At 39.6% G+C, this 24787-nt stretch overlaps 1 protein-coding gene across 1 annotated transcript in view; it reads right to left on the bottom strand.

The window, feature by feature from the left end:
- Window positions 1–10631: 10631 nt before the first annotated feature.
- The window catches only part of NELL1 (neural EGFL like 1), a 303342-nt gene continuing 289186 nt past the window's right edge, over window positions 10632–24787 (bottom strand). Inside the window, 4 exon segments of the mRNA XM_030948530.1 lie at window positions 10632–12532; window positions 13753–13977; window positions 15617–15793; window positions 20623–20816. Of these exon segments, the coding sequence (XP_030804390.1) occupies window positions 12482–12532; window positions 13753–13977; window positions 15617–15793; window positions 20623–20816 (647 nt within the window). The 3' untranslated portion in view covers window positions 10632–12481.

Here is a 24787-nt window from a genome sequence, read left to right as displayed (position 1 = left end):
AATGGCCTTCCTTTCCCCAGCCTGAACTGAGGAAAGCTATTAAAAAGTACTAGAATATAAAAGGCAAAATATTTATTGCATGGTTACTTATACATGCTACATAGTCACCTTGAATTTTAAAGTGCTCCTGCTTTTAGCTGCATTTTTAACCTTCTAGAATTTTCTTCAAGCCAAAAGAGAACAATAAAGATCATATTTCATTGTATGCTCCGTGTCTGCTAAAAATCCTGTGATTTCGAGTTCTGCTAACACAGAATATATTCAGTATTTTGCTATCATGTATTAAAAGTATTAAATGTAAATGGTAAAGCAACAGGGCTCTGACTACCTCTAGTATTAGGGGAATTGTGAACTTCTGGATTTTTTTTTGACAAAGATAGGGGATTACAAATATCAGCAAATATTCTTCAGTGCTTCACCGATGCTCCCCCTGAGCAATTTGTTTACTGCTTCAGGATATTAGACAGCCATATATTTTACTTTTCCTGGTAGTAGCCAATTTGCAGGAAAGCAAGTAATATAAAAATAGCTATTTACTCAGTAACAAGTAGTACAGTACATTATCACTCAACATTGATGTTGTTAGAGGATAGCAAATTGATAATCAGTTCTTATTCCGTAACTTTGTAAGCCATCTGCTTCTATCATTGCAAAGCATGCTCAGCTGCAGCAAAGCCTTTACTGCCATACTAACGAATAATTTGCTTTATAATGTCTAAAGATAATGTTGTATCAAAAGCTTTCTAACTGCCTCACTATTTAAATAAGTGGATGGTTGGGGTATACAGAGATTCTGCAGAGAGGGATAAATTGTAACTCCCCATTACACCCTTGCCAGAAGAGTATCTTGTTTACCTTTCAAACCCATAGTTTGTGATTATATGGTCTATTATGTTATTAGATCCTACATGGCAATTTTATTACCATTTATCAGAGAACTGGAGCAGGCTCAAGATGGGGAGGTGACAGCAGTGTGCTCCAGCCCCACTGCAAAGAGCTGCTGCTCTGCTCAGCTCACCTGTGTGCCCCAATCCCTGCACCCAGGATTCCCTGCAGAGGCCCTCAAAGGTGCCTGCTGCTCTTCACTAAACACCCAGAGACCTCAGCACTCTTTTAAGGTACAGGCTCATTAAATATCTAACACCTGAGAACAACTTGGGAAGAACTGTACTGTCATTGTGCAGTCCCATGAATGCTCAAGAAACATTCTGCTTTCATCGGGATGCGGGGTGAGAAAGGCAAGCAGTTCACTAAGCTCCAAGCCTCCAGCAATCCCTTTTAAGCTGCCACTAGAGTCATTGGTTTCCTCATTGAGTTGGCTGCTCATTGGAAAGAAATGGGCAGGGTAGACTTGGGATCCCAGTCCTGCTCTGTTCTACCCGCAGCCCTTTGCCTCTACAATAAATCTTGTTTTACAGCTCTTTACAGCCAGGAAATGCCATGCTGCTGGCTCTGCCTTCCTGGGCCCCTGCCCTGGCACAGCCCCGCTCTCGCAGGGCACTCACAGCTCCAGGATCCACACTCCTGATCGTGGACATTCTCCCAGTGGCCAGGGTCAGGTCCTCTTCTAAATAAAATCAAAAGGTAGAAGTAGTTTCCAACATTGTGTGTGCACATTCTAAAGACAAATTTTAAAAAATCTAATTGTATTTTAGTATGTTGACTCCTTTGAATTCATTTTCTTTGCTTCCTTGGCTTAGGAGCCTTTCCTATAAATCACTTCCACATTTAGTGTCACCAGCTTCATAAATTCATTTGTCTTTGCTAAAAGCATCCTTGCCTGTGCTGATATCACCTGGCTCTTCCACCCATGTGTTTCTCTTGCATGCTCCTCTTGTAATTTAAACTGCCCAATGACATCATATTTCCAACATTAAGTAATATTAGTTTTATTTGCTTGATTTCAGCTTCCTTTTCCTCTCACGCAGAAAGCCAAAGGAATGTATATAACCTAGATCACTCAGTGATGTTCCATTACATACTTGATAATGGCTTTCCAGTTTCTGAACTGCTACCTCTTCTTTGCATTTGGTGCCAGCCTGAGATTAATAAACCATTTATTTCTGCCATAGGCAGTATTCTCATGTCATAAAAAATGCAGAAATCTCATTCTGAAGTTCCTGCTTACTTGGCATAATGCTTTTTTTTTCCTTTTGGTTCTCTCTCTTCCATTTGCAAGCTTTGACTTAATGATTTCTTTTGCCTTGATTTCCAAACATCACCCCACATACATAGAAAATTTCATTAACCAGGATCTTTTTTGCAATTCTGCAATCGTAAAAGCTGCAATTTTTGACCACCTCTGAACAGAGGCTTCATTGAAGCTTCTAACCATCTCCTTATTTTTAAGCTATCACAGATCATTTTATCTGTTTTAAAGTAAAATCTGATAATCACACAGGTCAGTCCTACATCACAGATTTTTAAATATACAGTTTTCCTGATCAGTTTATTTCACTTCGATCACACTTGTTGAAAGATAAATTTTGGATAGGGTGTATTTTCTGTATAAAATTGTGTCTGCATGCATTGTTACAACAGACCATGGTGCAGGTAGACCCCACCATGATTCCATGACATGAGTGCTAGATGGATGAGTAGCTTTTCTGCATTAGAGCTAGTGCTATAAATTTGGCACTGCTCCTACACTATGGCATTCCTGTTATGAACTAAAATCACTAAACGTACACACTTTTGTATTTTTTTTACTCAGTGCTAAAGACTTAATGTGTCTCTCTTTAGGGTCTCTTCCTTATACTCTGGATGCTGGGGCCAGGGTGCTCACAGGTTCTTTTTTTCCTGCTTACACTTAGGCACCAGGGTTGGTTGGCACCAGGTTTTTGCCACCTTTTGGCAGAAATTCAGGGAAAAAACACTGACAGGAAAGCAGGTCAGTACAAGCACCACTGCTTTCCAAACACAGACCAGTCTCCAGCATCCCCTCATCCCAAAAGCTCTCAAAGTCCCATAAGATGAATTAGGTATTTCTAACTCATTATTTTCAATGCAGGCTCAGATACACACTGAGCTTGGCCTGGAGCAGAAATAGATATCTTATATATATTCTATTCTATTCTATTCTATTCACATATATATATAATGTTTTAGATCAGCAATGGACCCTCCTTAAGTGGCTCAAGCACTGCCTGCCTGCGGGGCAGCTGGGCTCCCCCAGTTCAGCCCAGCCCTGGAACCTACCCTCTCCTCAGCTATTCTGCTGACATGGTCTCATGCCATGTCAGGCACACACCAAAGAAATCCTCAGAGAAATCACAGAAAGGCTTGCTTGGGTTGAAAGCACCAGGGATGCCACCTACATGGCCAGGTTGCTCAAAGCCCCATCCAGCCTGGCCCTAAACACTCCCATGGATGGGGCAGCCACAGTTTCTCTGTGCAAGCTGCTCCAGTGCCTTGCTATGCACTGAAATAAGAATTTCTTCCTAACATCTAATATGAATCTCTTCTCTTTTAACTTCAAACCATGCCCCTTGCCCTGTCACTGTGATCTCCCATGCAATGAGTCACACACAGCAGCTTGCTCCACCAGCTCTGCCCTCAGTGCTGGGCCTGCCTGCTGGGGCATCTGCTCATGGCACTGCCAGGGTAGTGCTGCCTTACTGTCATATTTTATGAAAAATCCCTTTGCCAGGATTTTTCTCCTGAGAAGCCTCAGAAAGGAAATGTAAACAATGATTATCTGATTGCTTTGGAATGTGGTCTGGAGGTTGCTTACCAACAGGTGCATCTTTGATTGGTTCCATGTGAATTGTTTTTAATAAATGGCCAATCCCAGTCCAGCTGTTTTGGGACTCTGGCCAGTCACGAGTTTTCATTATCATTCCTTTCCAGCCTTCTGATGTCTCCTTTCTCTCTTTCTTTAGTATAGTTTTAGAATGGAATGGAATGGAATGGAATGGAATGGAATGGAATGGAATGGAATGGAATGGAATGGAATAGAATAGAATAGAATAGAATAGAATAGAATAGAATAGAATAGAATAGAATAGAATAGAATAGAATAGAATGTAAATCAGCCTTCTGAGAACTTGGAGTCAAATTCTCATCTCTTTCTTTGTCCTGGGGACCCTCACAACACTGCAACAGTTGGTGATCACACCTTACCTTTTAGCTTTCATGTTTCTCAGATTCTGTCCTGCTTTAGTGGGTGGGTCTGAGCTTCATATCAGGGGATGGTGAGCCCTCTACACAGAGCAGGGAGACAAAACAATTCCTTCTCTAGCTGGGACCAAGGACAGCCTATACAAGTTTCAGGCCCAAGAGCATAAACAACATGGACTGAAGAGAGGAAAACAAGAAGGATGGGACTTCATAACCTAAAGCTATAATTGGACAATTAACTCCAATATGCAAATGGACCAGAACTTATAAAAGTGTGAGACCTCGTGACCAATCACGCACTTTGTGACCATTTTGGCTCATCTTGCGTGCAGCCCTGGCTGGGCTCTTGTGCTGCCCAGGGTGGATCCAATGAGGCTTTTAATAAATCCCTGCTTGTTGCATTTGTGAGGTGCCCCGTGGCAGGAAGGAATGATGAATCTGACTCCATGTTCTCAGAAGGCTAATTTATTATTTTGTGATCTATATTATATTAAAGAATACTATACTAAAGAATACAGAAAGGATACTTACAGAAGGCTAAAAAGATAATAATGAAAACTCGCGACTCTTTCCAGAGCCCTGACACAGCTTGGCCTCAATCGGCCATTGAGTCAAAACAACTCACAGCAGAATCCAATGAAACAATCACCTGTAGGTAAACAATCTCCAAACACATTCCAAAAGAGCGAACCACAGGAGAAGCAAATGAGATAAAAATTGTTTTCCTTTTTCTCTGAGGCTTCTCAGCTTCCCAGGAGAAAAATCCTGGGCAAAGAGATTCTTCAGAAAATATGATGGTGACACCTACCTTATTCTTTAACTCTGTCTAGCCCCTGTTCTAGGTCAACCTTCTGAAAGCATCAGTTCAGTTTTACTGACAAGAATAATCTAAGTTCAGCACTGACAATCCTGAATCACTGAAAAATGTACATTTTCTAACACACACATTTCCCTTAAACTTAGCTGTTAATTTTAGCACAGCTAGGGTATAATTTTTGAACATGTAGGACTGACATTTCTCATTGCTCTCCTTGCACTGGATCAATTTATCTGAAATAGATGACATCCATCTATTTTCACTTGAAATAGTATTACTCACACTAGAAAAGCTCCTCTGTAAATAGTATCTCAAACACTGACAATTGACTTAGAATGAGATGGCTACTCAGAGGTGAAGAAGTCATCTGGGGTAATTTCTTTTTTCCCCAATTGTAGAGGATATATATGTGCACACCATAATCCCATCTATCTTACAAGAATGCTTTAATTCAGGAAGAGAAATAGCTTTGAACTTTCATGCTGAGCAATACTTAGACATAGGAAACCTTCAGCTTAATACCCCTGAACTCCAGAGGCATACGGAACTGCAGCCAACATTTGTGATTTACACCATGCTGCACATCCCAAAATACTTCCTGGTGGTCCCTGAGGCTTTGCTAAGGATTGATGTGAGAGTGCTCTCAGGCTCATCTGTCCTCCCTTCTACCAGGCTGTCAACTTGTCTTCAGGCACAACTGTGTTCTTGGTTTACAAAACAAATTTTTGGATGCTGCTGAGGCAGTTCTGAGAACTCCAGGCAAAAAGGACATGGAACAGAACATTCTCAGGGACAGTGTGGAGTCACTCTTTCAAATACAGTTTCCTTCTTCCCTGAAACAGTAAATGCTTAAGGAAGATACCATTAAAAAAAGGATGCCTGAAATGTAGGTAACTGGTTTGGTCTGCCTTTCTTTGATAATAAAAACCAGGTATTTTGAGACTGAGGTCCAGATTATGCATTAATTCTAGCTATGGGTACTATGAAACAAAGTGACACTTAAATGAAAAAAAGATAGTTACAGTTCCAAATTTCCTTTTACTAGAGGCATAAAACCAAATATTTCCTTTGCTTAGTCCTCACATGATCTGCTCAGTCCCTGCTCAGGTTGTAAGATTGCAGTGATGGGACAGCCTGAGAGATCAGCAAAATAATCAAGGAAAGTAGAGAATAAACTGCAAAGAAGGGAGCAATCACTTTTTGTTAATTAAAATACTTCAAAATTCAAAAGACAATTGAGTGCTACCTGCTGACATTACTAATTAGCTCCCTGAGAAAAGAACTGCTTTGCTCTACACTTACTTATCATCCAGCCCTGGAAAGCTCATCCTTAACCACTGCTGTACAAAACAATAGGAAAAGCAGGTAAATCCTGGCATTTCTGGCATTTTTAAGACACCAGCAGAAGACACCTTCCAAACAGATTTTCCCTGATTTTTTGGGGAAGATGCAGAAGAATCAGGCTTGCTGCTGTGCTCTGCTTCACCCATGAAGGACGGACACACAACTGCTGCCACAGGGCTGCTCCCAGGCATCAGCACATCCCCCCTGAGCACATCCCACCCTGGCACCCCTGTCCCAGCACCCCTCTGCAGGCAGTGTGAGCTCATGGCTTGAGTCTCAGCAGCACAGACTCTCCAAAGGCTTCCAGTGCTGTAACAGCAGAAAAAGAGAAAAATACAGCAAAAGTGCATTGCCCAAACCCTAGAAGAGACATTTCCTTCTGATTTTGAGAAAGTGCTGGTAGCAGTTTTTCTAATATTATTTTTGTATGGATACCTGCACAAGATGTGACTTCATTTAGCAGTTTTCAAAGCTGTCTTCTATCCTGCAAATCGTAAATTAAATTTGTGTGGCTAATGTGTGTAGCCATGATATTTTATGAAAAATCCTTTCCTTAGGATTTTTCCTCCTGAGAAGCTGAGAGGCCTCAGAAACAAAATGTGAACAATGGTTATCTGCTGCTGTGGAATGCAACAGGTGGATCTGTGATTGGTCTCATGTGGTTGTTTCTAATTAATGGCCAATCACAGTCAGCTGGCTCAGACTCTCTGTCCAAGACAGAAGCTTTGTTATTAATTCTTTCTTTTTCTGTTCTTAGCTAGCCTTCTGATGAAAATCCTTTCTTCTAGTCTTTTAGTATAGTTTTAATGTAATATATATGATAAAATAACAAATCAAGCCTTCTGAAACATGGAGTCAGCTCCTTGTCTCTTCCCTCATCCTAAGACCCCTGTGAACACCATCACAACTGTGTGCACTAATCAGCTAACTATTGAATAATAATGTGAGTAAATGGACAAAACTGTGTTCAGGTTGAAAAATCACCTCTCCAGCTGCATAAGTACTTTAAAAATATTTGGTTTTCTCTAACCCTTACCTTAGCAGGTAAGTTTATAATTAAAATTAGTGCTTACCTGAACATAGTTTGGTGATTCTCTGATTCTAATTTCATAGACATTAAGTAAGGATTTCCTATTCTGAGTCTAGAGACACAGCAGTAGCAAAACACACACATTCTATTACCTGGATGAATATCTTGCGTAATACTCAGGTAGAAAAACAAATCTGCATATTTAATATCTGCCAAAGGGAAACCAGTGCAAAGAAGGACTGGATTACATCAAGTACATTTCCAATTCTTGCTCGAGGAAAAGTAGATTTAAGAGTTAATCAAACAGCAATCAATCAACTGCATTATTAGAAGACAGGATTTTTCAGCTCTGGCTTAAATTCATGAAAAGACCTTGGTGTCTGTGTTGTGTTTGAGTGATGGTGTGATCTGCTGCAGAACCTCTCAGCCATTCCTCACGAGAGTGGATCTACACGAACAACCACCAGGCACTCACTCATAAAGAGCTTTGGGACAGGGAAATGTGTAGGGATGACATGAGGAACCCTTTGAAAGAAATGACCTAAGAGAGTAGGACAACCAAACCCCACCATCAGTGGGGTTGTGTATCTCCTGTAGAAGTGGCCAGCCCTGCAGAAGCAGTGGCTGTAAGCACTTACAGCATCACCTGAACACCAGAGCCCTGGTCAGGTCACCCTGGGCCCTTTCCCAAAGGGGTTTTTCCCCACCAGGGTAGAGAGGCACACACAAGAAATAAGCCTGGCTCAGTCCAGGTTCTGTGGCAGCTGCTTCTCTCTCAAAGAGAGCACAGGAAGGCTGACTTCCCCAAACCACTCAATTTCAATCAAAACACTTATACAAAACAATCTCATGTACAAATTTAGGAAATAAAAAATTCAAGTTTAAGGCACTGCTGAAGCAAAGATTTGGCTCCCAGTGAGAAATCCACCCATCAGAATTCATTGCACCCCTCCTACTGCACACCTGAAGTAGCAGTAAAAAAACTTAAATGACAGAGATGTGGTTTTGGGAATCTTATTTTAGGTTGTTTGTTTGTTTGCTTGTGGTTTTTTTTCCACTGGGCATGATTTTTGGCACCATGTATCCATGTGCTGACAACCTTCTGATGATGGTTTCATTTAAAAAAACACTGAGTTTGACCCTTTTTATCAGCTTATTGATACACATCCTTCTCACATACACCTAAACCTATGCAAGAGGGACTATCCACTGGCAGCTAGTAGCACAAATTAGTCCTGTTAGCACCTGCAAGTAATTTGCAGATCACATGCAATACCAGCAGCTCAGTAACACCTCTGAGGTCAATAACAGCTGAGTCAGAATTATTGCTGACTTCTACCAGCAACTTCTACCAGAGAAGAATTGGATATGAAGCATTCAGACACCCCAGACTGGATCTTTTAAATTTCTTTTTATTTTTTTAATTTATACTACCATGAATCTTCCTTACACCAATTTAAATTTCAATGAGCTCCAAAGATGTACCTTAAGAAGAAGAGGAGCTTGTTGGCAGGCACATTTTTCAGCTGGCAGAATATGTTCCTCAAACAATTATGTCTTATCACAACACTCACTTAAAATTTTACATCAAACTGTATCATGGGGCCTTTTTAAAAACCCCTCATTAATGATGATTATGTAAGTACCATTAGACGTGAGACATTCCCATATTGCTCGTAGGAGTTATGATTTAATTCTGCTAAAATCTACTCTACCATTTGTGTAATCACTCCTGACATTTTACCTTTTGTTTTGTAAAACATTATTGTCTGTCACAGAAAGAAAAAAAAAAAAGATGATATTTTGGTTGTCATTGCAATCTGATTGAAAAGATGTTATTAATTAAATCTTGTACACAGTTATACCCGAAAGCTCACTGACAACTCTTGGGGGAAGATATATTACTGGAAGACAGTTGTTATTTAGGTCTCTGAGGCAACACAAAGGCACTAAGAAATCCCACACACACTCCTGAGAGTTGGGCTGATATTATTCAGCATTGGTGGGAAAGAATTAATTCAGCTTTGGCCCTTCCTAGTGGGCAGCAGGGCCCAGAGTGGTCCATGACTCCACAGGCCACTACAAATGAATATTTGCACTTGCTTTAACTCAGGAGATGAGTCTGCAAACACCCAGAAGCAGAGCTGAGAACTTACTGTCCTCACAAGATCTAACACCAGGTTCCGGTTTAGAGAACCTAGGCTGAGTTTTCTACCAAAAGGGGAAGGACAAAGACATTTTACCAGAGCTGGAATTTTCATTTTCCGTTTGTCACTTATTGAATTTTTTTTTTGTCATCAGAAGGGTTACAGAGGAAATACTCTTTCACAGGATAAATAAACAGAAACAGCTACAAAATTCCAATTGTCTATAGCCAGAGCTCTGACCAAGTCCCTTAACCAGCAGCAAGTTTCCTTTCACAGAGGTTAGTGGTAGTCCTCCTCAAGTTAATACTACACTACAAATATGCACTACATATATAAAATATATACATTCTCCTGAGCAGAGACAGTGTCCATCTCACAAACAAAGAGAAGAATTTTCTCAAATTATTATAATAAACATTGGTTTTTTCCAGCATTTTCATTTTAGTGTCCATATCTTTACAGGGAATAGGGAATTTCATCAAGAAAGAAGTTTTGGAAGTTCTTACTTACCTCGGTTACGTAGGACACAGGGAATTAAGTTTTCCTCCATAATGTGCTCTTTGAGCTGGGGCTGGGGCTTCTGAGTACTCTGAAGGAACATGTGATGTGACTAGTGATCAAATTACTTCATGAGGGAAAGCTCATCACAGTCAGGGCAACTGCTTAAAATGCAACATAAACAGGTCTGTGTCAATGTTTTGACTTTGTGTAAACAATTCAAGCTGCATCACTCTGGAGATAATGACACGTAATGCTGTACAAAATGCTCTGAAAGGGTTTTATTACTGAATTAATTTGCATTTGAGCTCTGGACAAAAATTGGTCTGCAGTGGAAAGTGTGAACTTCTGTGGTCCTGTTAAATATGATCCTAACAAGATCTGGAGCTTCCAGAAGCATCCTGGGAAAGGGCTTCACTACTACAAGGTAAAAGGGATAAGAATGATTTTCAGAGATTGCACTGTCTTTAATCCATTTACAGAGCTTCAGAAATTCAATATGACAGACTGGAATATATGATTCTGCCTGAGTATAAATGACATATTTCTTACCACTCTGATGCTATACCTCTGGGCAAACACTTTTTCTCCTTTTTTGCAACATCATGAGCGCAAGCTGGAAAGGACATTGATCAGTGTTTTAGAATCCTGCTAATAAAACTAAGGGAAAGCAATCTGTACATAGGAGTTTATTTAGATGCCCACAGACTTTAAATCATTCCCCTTCATATCTCAGCCCACTGGGTATCTTATCCAACTGAATTACCATTGGGTTTTACAATGTGATATACAAAATGAGCTGACATTATGATTTACAAACACCCTTTGAGTATCATATAAAACACAACTCTTTCCCTTATTATACAATCATCAGGGCAATGCAAATAGAGTCAATACATTATTAGCTGAAAATGATGGGGCCTTTTAAGAAAATAAATTTAACTTTACCACACAAAGTTGTTAACGAAAACAAAACCTGGTTAAAAAATTGGAATAAAGTTATCTGAATGACTGAAAGTAATTTCATATTCTTTGCCACTGTCCCCTTATAAACGTAATAGTACTTCATTTAACAACTAATATTTTCACTGTATAGTCACACTTCTTTCTTATTGATCAGTTTCACATTTTCTTCATGAAACTATGAAAAACTCACAAATGTAGACTTTCCAAACTGTAGTTTCCAAACTATAGTTATTTCTGCAATCTTTTCCATATATTCAGTGTTTAATTAAATAAACAAAAAGAAAAAAAAAACTACACAAATGAGCAGAACCAAACACAACAGCGCATTAAAAATATGACATTTAAGCTGTAGATGCATTGCCATAGAAATATATTCTTGTTCTAATGCCACAAACTTTCTAGCCTCTTGAAAAAAACAGCCATTAGCTGAAGAGAATCTAAGCTCTAACCTCCATATAGGACTAAGAGTCTTGATTTAAATTCCTGTCTAAACTTAGGTCCTCAACAACACAGTAAATTTAAGTATTTTTGAATGTCATAAAGTATGAAAAGATAAAACCTGTTTCTGAGCTGTTGGTAATGGAAGTTACCAGGCATTAAGGTCTCCTGTTGCTGGAACAGGTGCCTCTGCACTTTGTCACTATGGCAGCAGTAACTGAGGATGACAGACATCATTATTAAACACAAAAGAGGAAAAATTCTGAACTCATCAGTGATGTTGCAAATGCAAGCAAATTCTAACTATTCAACTTAAACTATATAATCTTAAGGATCTCTGTCTGTTTTAGCACTGTATAATCCAGAGGAATTCTATTCAACACAATGCTGATAAATGACTGGTGATTCCGTCTTGAATATGTGTTGAATTGGCAGCAGGATGGGGTTTTAGTTCCATTTCTCACTGTAGAAGTCTTGTTTCTGCTCTGCACGTTTGAAGAAGAAAGTGCTTATTCTGCCATTTCATTCAGTTCATGGCATTTAATTTTATCGTTTAAGACAGACTTATTTTGATTACTTTCACTCTGTCCATACCTTTGAATGCTTTAAAATGTTGGACAGCTGTGAAATATAAGTATTATGCAATCTGACTGTACATACATACATATTTTCATAAATACATCTAACAGGGACCTTGGAACCAAGTATGTGATATCATGGGACAAAATCACAACAGGCTGTCGTATTTGTAAAATCTAGATTCAAAATAAGAAGAGCTGAATTCTATCAATGTTGTCAATACACAAATTAAAACAAAAAATACAGCATTAGTTAACCCATGAAATAATTTAAACATATTTGCAAATTTCTTGACAGGAAAGGTGTGTAATTTACAACACTGAAAACTTGTAGCAACCACTGATTTCTCTGCGCTGCACTGGAAGTCATCCGACAAGGCCGGCGGGGATGAGCATAGTGACAGCTCCCAAAGGCAACTCCCAAACATCTTCCTCCTTTGGAGACTTTGGTAATTGTCTGGTGTATAAAATGCCAATGCACAGGCTTCCTTCAGGTGGTAACTCCAGCAGTTTTCCTCCCCTGGCACAGTCCAGTCTGCCCAGGTCAGTTATTGTTGAGACACTCTAAATCCACCGAGCAGCAGACATTCCCATTCTGCACGGACAAACAAGCACAGCAGGTCACAGGGAGCAAAGGGCTGTGGCATGCAGACATAGGGCCATCCCTGACACATCTAAAAACACCTAAAAACACCTGCCCCCAGCACCCAGGGTGTTGGGATTGCTCCCAGCAGTGGCTCTCTGAGGAGGCCAACCTTGCCAAATAGCACTGAATTGGCCTGAACTGCCACAGGAACTTGAAACCTGGATGCCCATAATAAAATACAGCAATTGCAACAGATGAGTGGGCTTTTCTCTCATGCAAGAAGTTAATGGAAAGAATTTTGATGTGATCCACACAGACAAGCTTTCAGCTTGTCCGAAATTAGAAGACAGGTCAGGTTCTTGGTTCATGGCAGACATGGAGGGGATGAGGGCAACATAAACACCATACAGCTTTGGAATTTAATCCATTGTTAAGTATCTTTTTCTAACATAAGTCATTTATAAAGCTATCTTATGTAATAAAAAAGTACAGCAACTACTAAAAGCCCAAATGGGCTTTTTTTTAACTTTTTTTTTTTAATCCATCACAAATCTACAGAAAAAAACCTCAAAAGAAAGGCAGAAATGCTACCTTCAATAATTTAAAGGCCTGAGGCAATAGCTTTCTCTCCTAGAGTGAACAGAAGAACATTTTATATAACCCTAAACAACATTTTCATAATTCTGATATTAGCACAGTGGAGTCATCACTGCACAAAGGGAAATAGACTGCACTCCTGCATGAGAGCCATTGGATTAAATACATCTTGATGAGATCAGGGGACAGAAACTGTGACATTCCCTTCCATCACTGCTGTGGGAGTGCCTTTATCTCAGAGCTGCAATGCCTTTTAACTTGTGTACTTGCTGGTGAAACTTTTATAGCAGTGTTTTTGCTTCAGCTTACCAGCTCTGTAATACACATTTTCATCAACATCCACACTAGGTAATTACTGAAATGTTACTCTTGACTCATACTGAGAATGCCTGAAGGGCACTTCAAGAGAATGTCTGAAAGTTGCACTAGGATGGTAACGTATCTGCGCTCAACATTTTCAACAAGGAGAGAATTGTTTTGCTTATACTCTGCCAGACAGAAAACACATGGGTTTTCTGTTGGCTCTCAGTCTCATTTACTTCCCCAGCATCTTAATGTGAGCCTCTAGGGGAAGAAAAGGGCCCCAATTTTATCAGGTACATTCCACGACCATTCCACCTGGCCCGTCATACCTTGCATTTGCAGGTTGTACAGGGAGATCCCACCATTGTCCATACAGCACCACTAAGCCTTGTGATTCCATAGCCATCTGGACAGGTTTTCCTGATGTCATAGGTGATGTTGTCAGCCAGACAGGGGTCACTGACACAGTGGGGACAGCACTCTCCTTCTGAGATGGCTGTGTACTCGCAGTTCAGGGTCGGGCACTGAAGAGGCCAACAATCCACTTCTCCTTCCTATAAATATTGAAGCAAGCGTCATTGTATTTGCCATTTATGAACCAACAAGAAACTTTTTACCCTTTTGAAAGCATTGTTTCGCCAAAATTGCAACAAACTGAATGGTTCAGACCTCAGTTTGGTTGATCACACAAATACATGTTGAATACTGAGCTGAAGCTTCCTAAATGTAGCAGATTATCATGTGGTTGATTTCTGACTAAACAACAACACTCATTATTATAGCCGGAGAACTTGAGTTCTTTGGGGCTTTTGAAGGCAGGGTTAAATACTCGGTACTAATATTTTCTACAAACGATAATTTTTGCTCTGATTGCCTTGCAGACTCATGCACTCTTTCTACTCCTGGTCACATAAACATCTCTGCAGGATCACAGCAAGCGTTTAAATAGAAAATTAACACTGCAGATAGATGTAGGTTAGTATGTTGGAGAAGCACTGAACATTGATTTTAGTAGCAACTGCCAATATCAACTTTATTGTCAGCTCCTAAAGGAATCATTAGAGCAATACCATTTGTGTTCCACTGACTCATTTTATTCCATCATTTATTTATTTTTAATTTTATTGTTATTTTTATTTGAAAAAAACCTGAAACAGTTTAGCAGATAGAGACAAGGAGAAGACAAAAACATCAGGTAACTTCTGCACAGTGTTTCTCTGTGTGTCTAAATTTATCTTGGAAAGTTCTTCAATAACTTGCTCTGTACTGCTCTGTAAACACTTCAGATGCTGAGAACATCACACACTGCACAGAACCTTACATATAACACTGATTTAGGGCATCACTGCCTTACAGCTTTGGATGTTATCCCAATCATAAAATTAGGCAAGAAACTGCAAGCCACAACCTCAATACTTACTCTGTGCATTATGGATAATTACCTCATGGCAGTAACTTAGCTTTGAATGTAATTTCCTTCCTGATTCTCAGACACCTCTTGATTAGTAACATATATAAAGACTGTGTTATATAGACAGCTATAAATAGAAAACTGATAATTTTAATGAACTTCATTGATGCACTAATTAGCATATCTGTGGAAAACCTAAAGCTTTAAGGGAATAATCCATAGTGTCTAATGAGAAAACAAGTGATCATTATTCTGTATGTTTTTCTAGTAATTTCAGTCTTCTTTATCCTTATTTGGTTAATTTTTCCTAATTTATACAGTGGCACTGGCACTCCATGTTTCTAGATTTGCAGAATTCAAATAAATAAATAAATAAATAAATTTCTTATTCCTTTTGACAAGACAGGCCCACTAGATGTAATTAAAAACTGAAACTTCTCCAACCAACTCCATCACATGCATAAAAGGTTTGAAGAAGTCATTAAATATCAGAGAACCTCATAAAAGTTCTCAAAAGCAGATTAATGCTAAAATTAATATAGTGTTGAGTTTTCCAAGCCTTTGTCAGGCTCTCAATTTTTCTCATTAGACCTGCTTATTCAGCAGTAAGACAAAAACTGATGATGTAGATTTCACCTCTCTGGGGCTCTCTAAGTGTTTTACCATCGGCGCCAGCCTGAAAAGCAGGTGAAGGAAGAGCCATGAGCCTGCCTGCAGGTGTGTTCTGCTAGAAGCCACAATCCTTATTGCCCTCAGTGCCCTCCACCGTGCTGTGCTCATACCAGGCAGCGGCAGTGCTGGCAGCTGTAGGTCCAGTTGTCCCCGCTGCGGTAGAGCCTGTGGCCGCTCTGGTGCAGGCACTGGCTGGTGACGCGCGTGTCGCACTCTGGGCAGCAGAACAGGTCGGCGCTGGGGCTCCCGCAGTCACACGCTGTCCTCCGGCAGAAAATCCTCCCGTCCTGCCAGCACACAGTGCCCTGCCATCAGCCACGGCCCAGGGAAGGGCACGGGGCGTACAGCAAAGGGCACGGCTTTGGCTAATCAGGAAATGTTAATTTCTTAGTGCACTCCACACCAATAAGGAGTGGATTGTCACCATGATGTTTTTTGAAAAATCCCCTCATCAGAATTTTTCTCCTGAGAAGCCTCAGAAAAGAAACGTAAACAATAATGATCTGATTGCTTGGAATGTGGTCTGGAGGTTGCTTACCAACAGGTGCATCTTGATTGGTTCCATGTGAATTGTTTTTCACCTAATAACCAATCACAGCCAGCTGTGTCAGACTCTCTGGTCAGTCACAGGTTTTTATTATTAATTCTTTCTCTAGCCTTCTGATGTCTCCTTTCTCTTTCTTTGGTATAGTTTTAGTATGTAATTTTCATAATATGATGATATGATATGATATGATATGATATGATACGATACGATACGATACGATACGATATGATGATATAACATCAGCCTTCTGAGAACTTGGAGTCAAATTCTCATCTCTCACCTCGTCCTGGGGACTCCCAACACCACTACAGTGGATCTTGCCTGTCATAATACAACAAATACCAGTACTACCCCAGGTTCTGTCAGTGCATGGATCCAATTCTGGCTGAACCTGACAACACTGTTTTCCTGTCTCCAGCCAACTGAATTTAAAAGCAGTCAGTATCTCAGTGAAATACAGTGAAGCAATTTCATATCTCATTGGTTACATCAACAAACTCTTCAACCAGTTGCCACTGTAATACATATAATATTTATTTAGCACTATTTTGACTGAAGGAACCACTGTGAGGAAAATAACTTGAATAAAGGTGATCCCTTTAACTAAATCAGGGCAAAATATAGCGCAATCACAGTAGCACTAATTGTTCTTGATTCTGACCTCTGTATCTGTCCCACATCTGGACCTACACTACACTAGCTTAAAGATAAAAGAACTTATCATGCATTATAATTCAGTGCTTGTATTACAGAGGGCTTGGATAAAGCTATATTCAGCTTTGACTCACAATATACAATTCCTAAAGCAACTCCATTCATTTCATTGCAGTTTTTCCTAGCCTCATGGGAACTTTGTTCTGAGTCTATTATCTGATGTAAGGAAGAAAATTTCATTGCCACCAAATACAGGAACACCTTTCAATGCAATGGAATTTATTTTGTCTGATCCTTGAAAAAAACTGATTTCTAATAAGGGTGAGTGCAGCCCAGGATGTCTTTCCACAGGCAGCCAAAATAGCCATAAGCATGGGAAAGGCTTGAGTTGGAAGGGACAGTGGAGCTCATCTTGTTCTAACCTCCCCTGCCATGAGCAGAGACACCTTCCACTAGACCAGGCTGCTCACCTTGCAGCATGGCGGGTGACTGCTTATGTACAGGAACCAGGGTTGGGTTCCTGTTTTAAAACAAAGCCTTATCCACAATGCAACATGTACAAAATCAGGAGCCCATTTCCTTGGCCATGGGTTTGGCCAGGTCCAGCTGCACATCAAAAGCCAGCTTAGCCCAGCAGCTCTGTCAGGATGACCAGCACCAGGCATGCAGGGCTGTGACAGGAATCCAGGGAACCTTGACCATGGCAGTCTCTCTCCTCTTCTGTGCTGATTAATTATGGCTAACAGCAGCCCATCTGCTTAAATGCAATTCAGTTTCTAAGATTTCAAGATCAATTTTCAAAATTCCCCTTTTGGCTGGTGATACAGCTGGTAATTCTGTGTTTCCCTGAGCATGTTCTATGTTGCCTTTACTCTCCATATTTCAGAACACTGAAAAAACCCGATGATTTTGTCAGAGAACTTTTGCTAATCATAATACATTGCTACTCTGTTTAGTCTCTAAGCACCTGAGTTTTGTGTACAACCTTATTAGCTCTGGGCATTTCAAAAAACATTTTTATCCCTATACTGCAGTGGCACAAAGCCTCACAAGCTACACGATCTCATGTGCATCTTTGCAGCTCACCAGTAGCCCTGAGAAATACATAGAAGATTGAGAAATAGATATAGAAAACCTTCTTTTCTTCAGGTGAGTAATAACATATAGCATCTCATTACTACCTCTTCCTTCCCACCTTACTCACTGAATCAGTTCTACATTCCTCAAAAGCATCAGAGGTATGCTTATAAAATTGTTCTTATCAAAGGAAAAACTGACACAGAAGAGAACAGCTGTTAAGGCTGGTCCAAGTTTTCACAGAGCCCCAAAGCCAGTTTGGAAAGAAATCAGGCCCTGCAAAAACCAAACCACCAAATGGATCTCACCCTCAGGAACACACATGAGCTTGGCAGATCCCCCTTCTCCCAGTGCTGTGTGCATCTCCCAGGCCTTTTTTACAGGCAAGGGAGGGCTGCCTTAACCAGAGACAGACTCAAAAGCCCAGACATAGCCAAGCTTTGCTTTTTTCATGAGAGCACAGTAGCTTCCTACTCCAAATTCTAGCCTTAGATGTGATGGTCCATTAAATCCAAAATAGTTCAGAAAGATGCCTATATAAGACATGTCAAATGTACTAAAGGAACAATGTTAATTTATAGTTTTGAGAATTTAGGATTTTGTAAACTTTATGTACATTTCAATGAACAAGAATGGTTTGAAGACACTGGGTCCGGCGAAACACTGAAATAGCCTGTGCTTCAGTAATGACACTTTGCTTCATTACATAAATGAAGCAATAGAATTTCTTCTATTCTACAGTATTCTTCTTCACAAATAGCTTTGAAGTTCATTAAGTAAGGTTAATGTATTTCCTTTGTACCAGAATACAAGTTAAAATATTTTAAAGCTGGTAACTATGTGTTTCAGCCTGAATATATCCACCTGTCCTTTGCCAGTGTAACTATAGCAAAACAAAAGCCATTCTTTTGGATAAAACAAGTAAGTAGGATCATTGCAAAGTAGTATAAGGAATGGTCTAGTTACATTCTGCTCTTTTCCTCACTGCACATTGAGCAGACTGCAAAAGATCAAGCAGGGGCACTTTTCCATGCAACTGCATGGAAGGGAGAGGTTTCAGCAGTCTGGTGTAGTGGAAGCTATCAGGATGTATAAAAATGCATTTCATTAAACACTGAGTGTAGACTTTCCATTCTGCCTGAGATGTGATATATAAGGAGCTCTTCCTGTTTTCCTTAATCTGTAGACAAGAATTTGCTCTTGAATCAGGCAGCTACTGGAATGAAATTAAATGCAAATGTTAATTCACAGAGGGAAAAAGTGCAGTGAGGAAGACACATAGTAAGAGTCATAACAACAGTGTCAGGCTCAGTTTAAACTATGTACTAGTTAATAATTTCTGTATTTTCATATACTAGTAAGAACATTCAACATAAGATATACATGCAATGAGAAATGGTAAATAACACAAATTGCAAGCAATCTAAAATGTGACTACTAATAGTTATAATTCTGCAAAGGCAGACCAGATGTCTTCACATATATTAAACTGCTTAGTCTACTGACTGGAAATCCTTTCATAAGCTTGCCAGCTCCCTCAGATTACCATAAAATCTTGATGTATATTCAGTAAAGTTGTATACTTCAGTTTCTGAAAGGAGGAGTTTTAGGGAACTTGAGGCTACTTGAAGTAAAAAATACAGCAACTCACAAGAACATATTCCCTACTGAGCCCAAACCAGCAGTGTACTTTTTAGGTTGTATTCACTCTGAAGGCTTAATTTTCCCTTCTGCTACACCCCTGCAAAACAGAAAGGATGAAGCTTTCAGCTTCCTGCAACTTCAAAACTCCTCCTTCCCTCTGCTCCCCTCTGCTTCTCTGGCTCCCAAGCACTGAGATATGGAGCAGTGATAGGCCAATTCCATGCTCCATCCTCAGCTCCTCACAGAGGCCAAAACCTAATTTTACCTGATCTCATGTATGGGCCCATAGTGCTCTGCTGTGCCTTTGGACAGCTTTACCCACGCTATGAACAAATCAGGTCAAAGTGACCATAAAAGACCAACCACTTCTCAGATTAGGGTGTTTCTAAAATTCTCCTGATTTCAAAGACAGCATTCCTCTGTTAACTAGTGAAAATCAAGAAAGAAGAGTCAAGTGTTCTTCTAACTTGGTTACCATATGAAGAAAAAGTTTTAAAAAAGGTAATGTCCAGGGGAAAAAAACCCCAAACCAACAACAAAAAACCCCCACCCTGATCTAAATGTTAACTCTTTAAGGTACCTCCATTGGTACCAGACCTGGCTTCTCCAAACAAGCAGAGAAAGCTGCACTGCTCAGGTGGGAGACCTGCCAACATAGCCAAGGAAAAAGCTGGCCTTAGCCCCTCTTCACCTGGAGGAAATTAAATGCCTGCTGCTGGGTTTTCTGACCTTTCTTCTCACCCAGTTAATTCAAATGTATTCCAAGCACAGGGAAACACAGCCAAGAGAAAGTGGGCTGACTACAGTGCTGAGAGGTGCATATTCACAGGAAAGAGAAATTAAAGCCAGTTTTCAGCATTTCCAGGAAGCATGCTGGAACCTGCACATTGTGTTAAAGGGTAATGGGTAAAGGGCAAAAAACCCTCTCTGAGGCACACTCTGAAACGCTCTGGCCCACAGGGTGACATGGTAAAAGCTCAACAGGACTGGCCATTATTCAGTTAAGTGTGTGGTTGAGCAAATCAAGAAAATAAAAGCCTTCCCAGAAGAATATCCCCATCCCAGCTTCAGTGTCCAGCTTACCTTTTGCCTTGGGCCTAGGCTAATATTTCTGCCAACAACAGCATAAATAGGGTTTCTGACATGAGCCCAGAAGATGAAAGCCTCCTGGAGGCCAGGGCAGCTAGATCTCACCTTGCAGGAGCACACGGAGCATCTGTCTTCCCTCAGGGTCCACACCTGCCCATTCCTCTTGAAGCCACCTTCGTGGGGACAGTCTCCAGTGCAAGATGGCCCAGAGGGACAAAGGCAGTCAAACCCTCCTGCCAGGTTCACACAGGCTGAGTCATTCCAACAGGTGTGGATCTTTAAGGCACACTCATCGATATCTGCAAAACAGCAGATTTATAAAAGCTTCGGGCACATGTTTCATGGAGGAAGTTTTATTTCTGAATTAAGTAATTATTGCTTATTCTCGGTGATAGATGAGAATGCATTACTTTTTATAGCTTCTATATTTACTTGGTAGACTTAAAGCACTGATGGTTTTTAGGTTATTCTTCAACATTTACTTTGATTCCACAAAGAACTCTCAAATGATCTCCATCAGGCTGAATTGTAAATGCTGAGTCTGAGGTACCTTGGTGAAACCATATATCAGTGACAAATTTGAACCTTCAGATAAATGTGCATACTAATTTCCCAGTGACTGGAAACTAGCAAGCAGAGTGACTTTCTGTTAACTAGACCACTCTCTGTTCTGGGTTTTACATCAAAATAGAAGTGCATTATTCTTTATAATTTCCTAGCACAAGCAACATTCCCCATACTAAAGCAGTCAGTTGCATCCTTTTCCCATTGCTGGAAGGTGTAAGTGAATTGGAAAAAATAAAAGAGAGAAAAAAAGAACTTGGAGGCACCTTATACACAAAAAATATGTCTTAAAGCTATGCAGTATGATTTAGCAATGACACAAAGAATAGGTGACAAGAGAAAATGATTACACACCAGAGAAAAGTGAATTACAGTATCCCAATAAATTTGCTCTTGGAGGGTAAAATATAATTATGCAATATGAATTTATCTAGGGAGTTCATGCAGTGTTCTTTTTCTTGCAATGAAAGCTATTAGATTTTTAAGCACATTGCATTGCTAAAAATTGGTGTTTCTTTCAGACAATAACTTCAGGTTTTTCTTAAACAATATATTGGCAAATTGTCCAGATGAAATACCAGTAAACTGGTGGGTCTCTTTTGTTCCAACATGAACAATGAAAACTGTAATCAACAGTGGAAGGAAGGGTGGAAAATAAAACCCTTTAGAAGTATGTGATGGTTTCTGTCATGATAATTCCAGGATAGCATTAGATAAATTCAGAAATCACAAGGAAGAACCACCATACTTATAATTTGAAATTACCTTATTGCTAGGGTGAAATTTTAACTGTTCAGTATTACCCAACAGTATTTTTAACTTCCCTCTAAACCAACACAGTCAAAATAACTTACAAACAAAAGTTACCTAATTTAGGTAGGATGTGATATCCAGTGGCCTTATTTTAGGACAAGTGCCACAGGTTAATGATTCATCACCTCAAAATGTCCTATCTTAAAAGGATTAAGAATTCTCTCATTCTGCTGAAGGAAACTCTTTACAACAATCATATCGCTAAATTCAGTCTGGTGTGGATAGTACAATTCCTGATTTCAATTCACAAATACTCCAGGAACAAGTTGGAAATGTGCTCACACCCTTGGATTTGATTAAATGTGAAAATCAGTCTGCACAACCGAGTCAAAGATTTGGGCTGCCAGAAAATGACTGCTCCTTGTTGTGCTCATAGATCCAAAGGGAAGCTGGAGGCAATTTATTTCACTGCCTTCCCAGGGCTTCACTCCTGGGCTAACCTGTGGGCCAGTCCTTTGCACAAAAGGTCCCAGTGGCCTGACAGCTTGATTCAATTGCTCATCACTCAGACTTGCCTAAAAATGGTGCATTTTGCTGTCCTGAAAGTCTTAATTGACAAAAAAGAACATTGTTGCTCTAGTGCACAATTTAGCCATAACTGAGTACTTGAAATATTCACTGCTGGTGGTGAAAAAGCTGGAGCACTAAGAGAAATTAAAATTTGTAGTTCATTGTTTAACAAGTGCCAGAGTACTGCAGGAAGTTAAAAACCATGAAGACTGACATAAAGAGAACTATGAATGAACTGGTATCAAATAAATTATATCCAAACAGCTACTTTAAAACTTAAAACATTCTCAAAGATATCCCATTTTCCTTTCAAAAGACTTTGACTTGTATTTTTTGTTGAAAACAAAGGTATAAATGAAGTATTCACGTTGCCTTTGGTGGTTTCAACAAGCACCATCAATACTGTCTTCCCTACCACATTAAGAGCTCCTTGACTATAATCTGTATAGGAGGTAGTAAAATAGTGCAGATTAGAAGGGTAGCTTTCACAGCCCAAAACTAAAGGGATTTCACAGATGAAGATAAAGCCATATTGCCTACAGAGTTGCATTTAATTGCTTTACTTATGACACTGAAATCTAATTCTGTTTCCATGTAATTTAACAGATTTATGGAAAGCCAGATGTTAGCAATTATAGAAACTAACATTATTCATGTTTTCAATAGTACAGACCTGTTCACACAAAGCCAACTTAATCTCTTAAGTGCATGCAAAAAGGAAGAACCCCATTTATGTACCTCTGCTGCTGTTCTCCATTTAGCACACATAAAAAGGATGTCCCCATTAAGAGCAGCCCAAACTGGTAATTGGGTGATTCTTGATGAAGAATCAAGCAAAGCATGAACATGAATTCCTAAGTGCTATGCAGCTTTTTGGTTCTTTCTGCAAATAATAGTTTATTATTCTTTTATGGCATTTATTATTTAAAATTTTAGTCATTAGTCAGATATAAATGATTTGACACTGCACTCATCTTCAGCAGAACTTTTAACAGAACTAACTTTTTCAGAATATCCCTTTGGCAGTTTTTTAGTCTATGTTCATTGCATTTCCTAAAGTCAGAACAGACAATGTTCCTAGTAACTTGGGGGGAAAAAGTCTGTCTCTCCTTCAGCCTAAAACCAGACTGGGGGCATGGGGAAGGAAGAAGAGCCCAGCCAAATGCCCTCACATTGTTAGCTCTCAGTTAGGTGCAGAAAATATTTTATTTTAATGAAGATCAAATGGCCATATCAGGGTGAGATCAACATGTAGATGGCTATGCAAAGCATGAAAAAAGTACTTGTATTTAGTGTGAAATTTCTCCTTAACAACTGGAATTAATGATTATTCTTAGGTTATTCTTCAGCATTTACTTTGATTCTACAAAGAACTCTTAAATGATCTCCATCAGGCTGAATTGTAAATGCTGAGTCTGAGGTACCTTGGTGAAACCATATATCATGAAAAGCTTTTTCAGCTTAGGTGTTGAAAAATTAGCCTAGTTCAGCTGTCCAAAACAATAATTTAGTGAATGTGAAAACTACGATGAGACTTTTGCATTTAGCTTATTTTTGTAGTGTTCAAATCCTTGCTTAGCTGAAATTCTCCCTGTCCTGTCAGGTTTCATTTGCTTTCCCACACCTGTTCTCAGAAGATGCAGGCCCAAAACTGGAACATTTAAAGATGGCCAAGGCAAAAGTGCACACAAATCTCATTTCCAATTATACCAACACAAAGTAGGAAGCGGATAAAATATTAATTTATAAATCAAGCAACTTTGAAGAACACTGGAAATAGCAAGAAAACTCATTATTTTCCTATATATAAAGGACAGGACCAAAACATCTGTCTTTATGTTTGGAGGGATTCATTCTTTCATGTATCCTGTCAACCTATGGAAATAATATGATTTTCACACTTGAAATAGGACTTTGCAATTTTGTTCATTACACTGAGATTCTCTGTAGCAAAACCTCCTAATTAACCCCATTAAAAGTGGCAGAGCTTTCCTTACCCTCTCCAGACAGTTCCTTTTCAAGGAGAAGTGAGGATATAGTGGCAACACCCATATTGAGCAGAAATTTGCTTGTACTGCAAAAGCTTTATGCAATTTTCTATCAACAACAGCAGCAGCAAAGGGATTGCTGCCAAGACCCTCACACAAGTGATCAAGATCTCCACTCTTCAAACTCTCCAGCCAGTGCTTCTATAAACAAATGCACAGGCACAAGTGACCATGCACATTTTAGCAATCAGTCACATTTTGTGGATGAAAAAAGAAAGAGAAGAAAACCACCCAAAAGGTGCTCATTCCCAATATGCTCTCAAAGTACATGGACAGCTCAGTAATGTGGGCAGATAAGAAAAGAGAATCAAAATGGAAGCAAATAATCCCCTGAG

Source organism: Camarhynchus parvulus, chromosome 5 (assembly GCF_901933205.1).
Source record: "Camarhynchus parvulus chromosome 5, STF_HiC, whole genome shotgun sequence".
Classification (NCBI taxonomy): Eukaryota; Metazoa; Chordata; class Aves; order Passeriformes; family Thraupidae; genus Camarhynchus; species Camarhynchus parvulus.
This window is presented reverse-complemented; position numbering and strand designations above follow the sequence as displayed.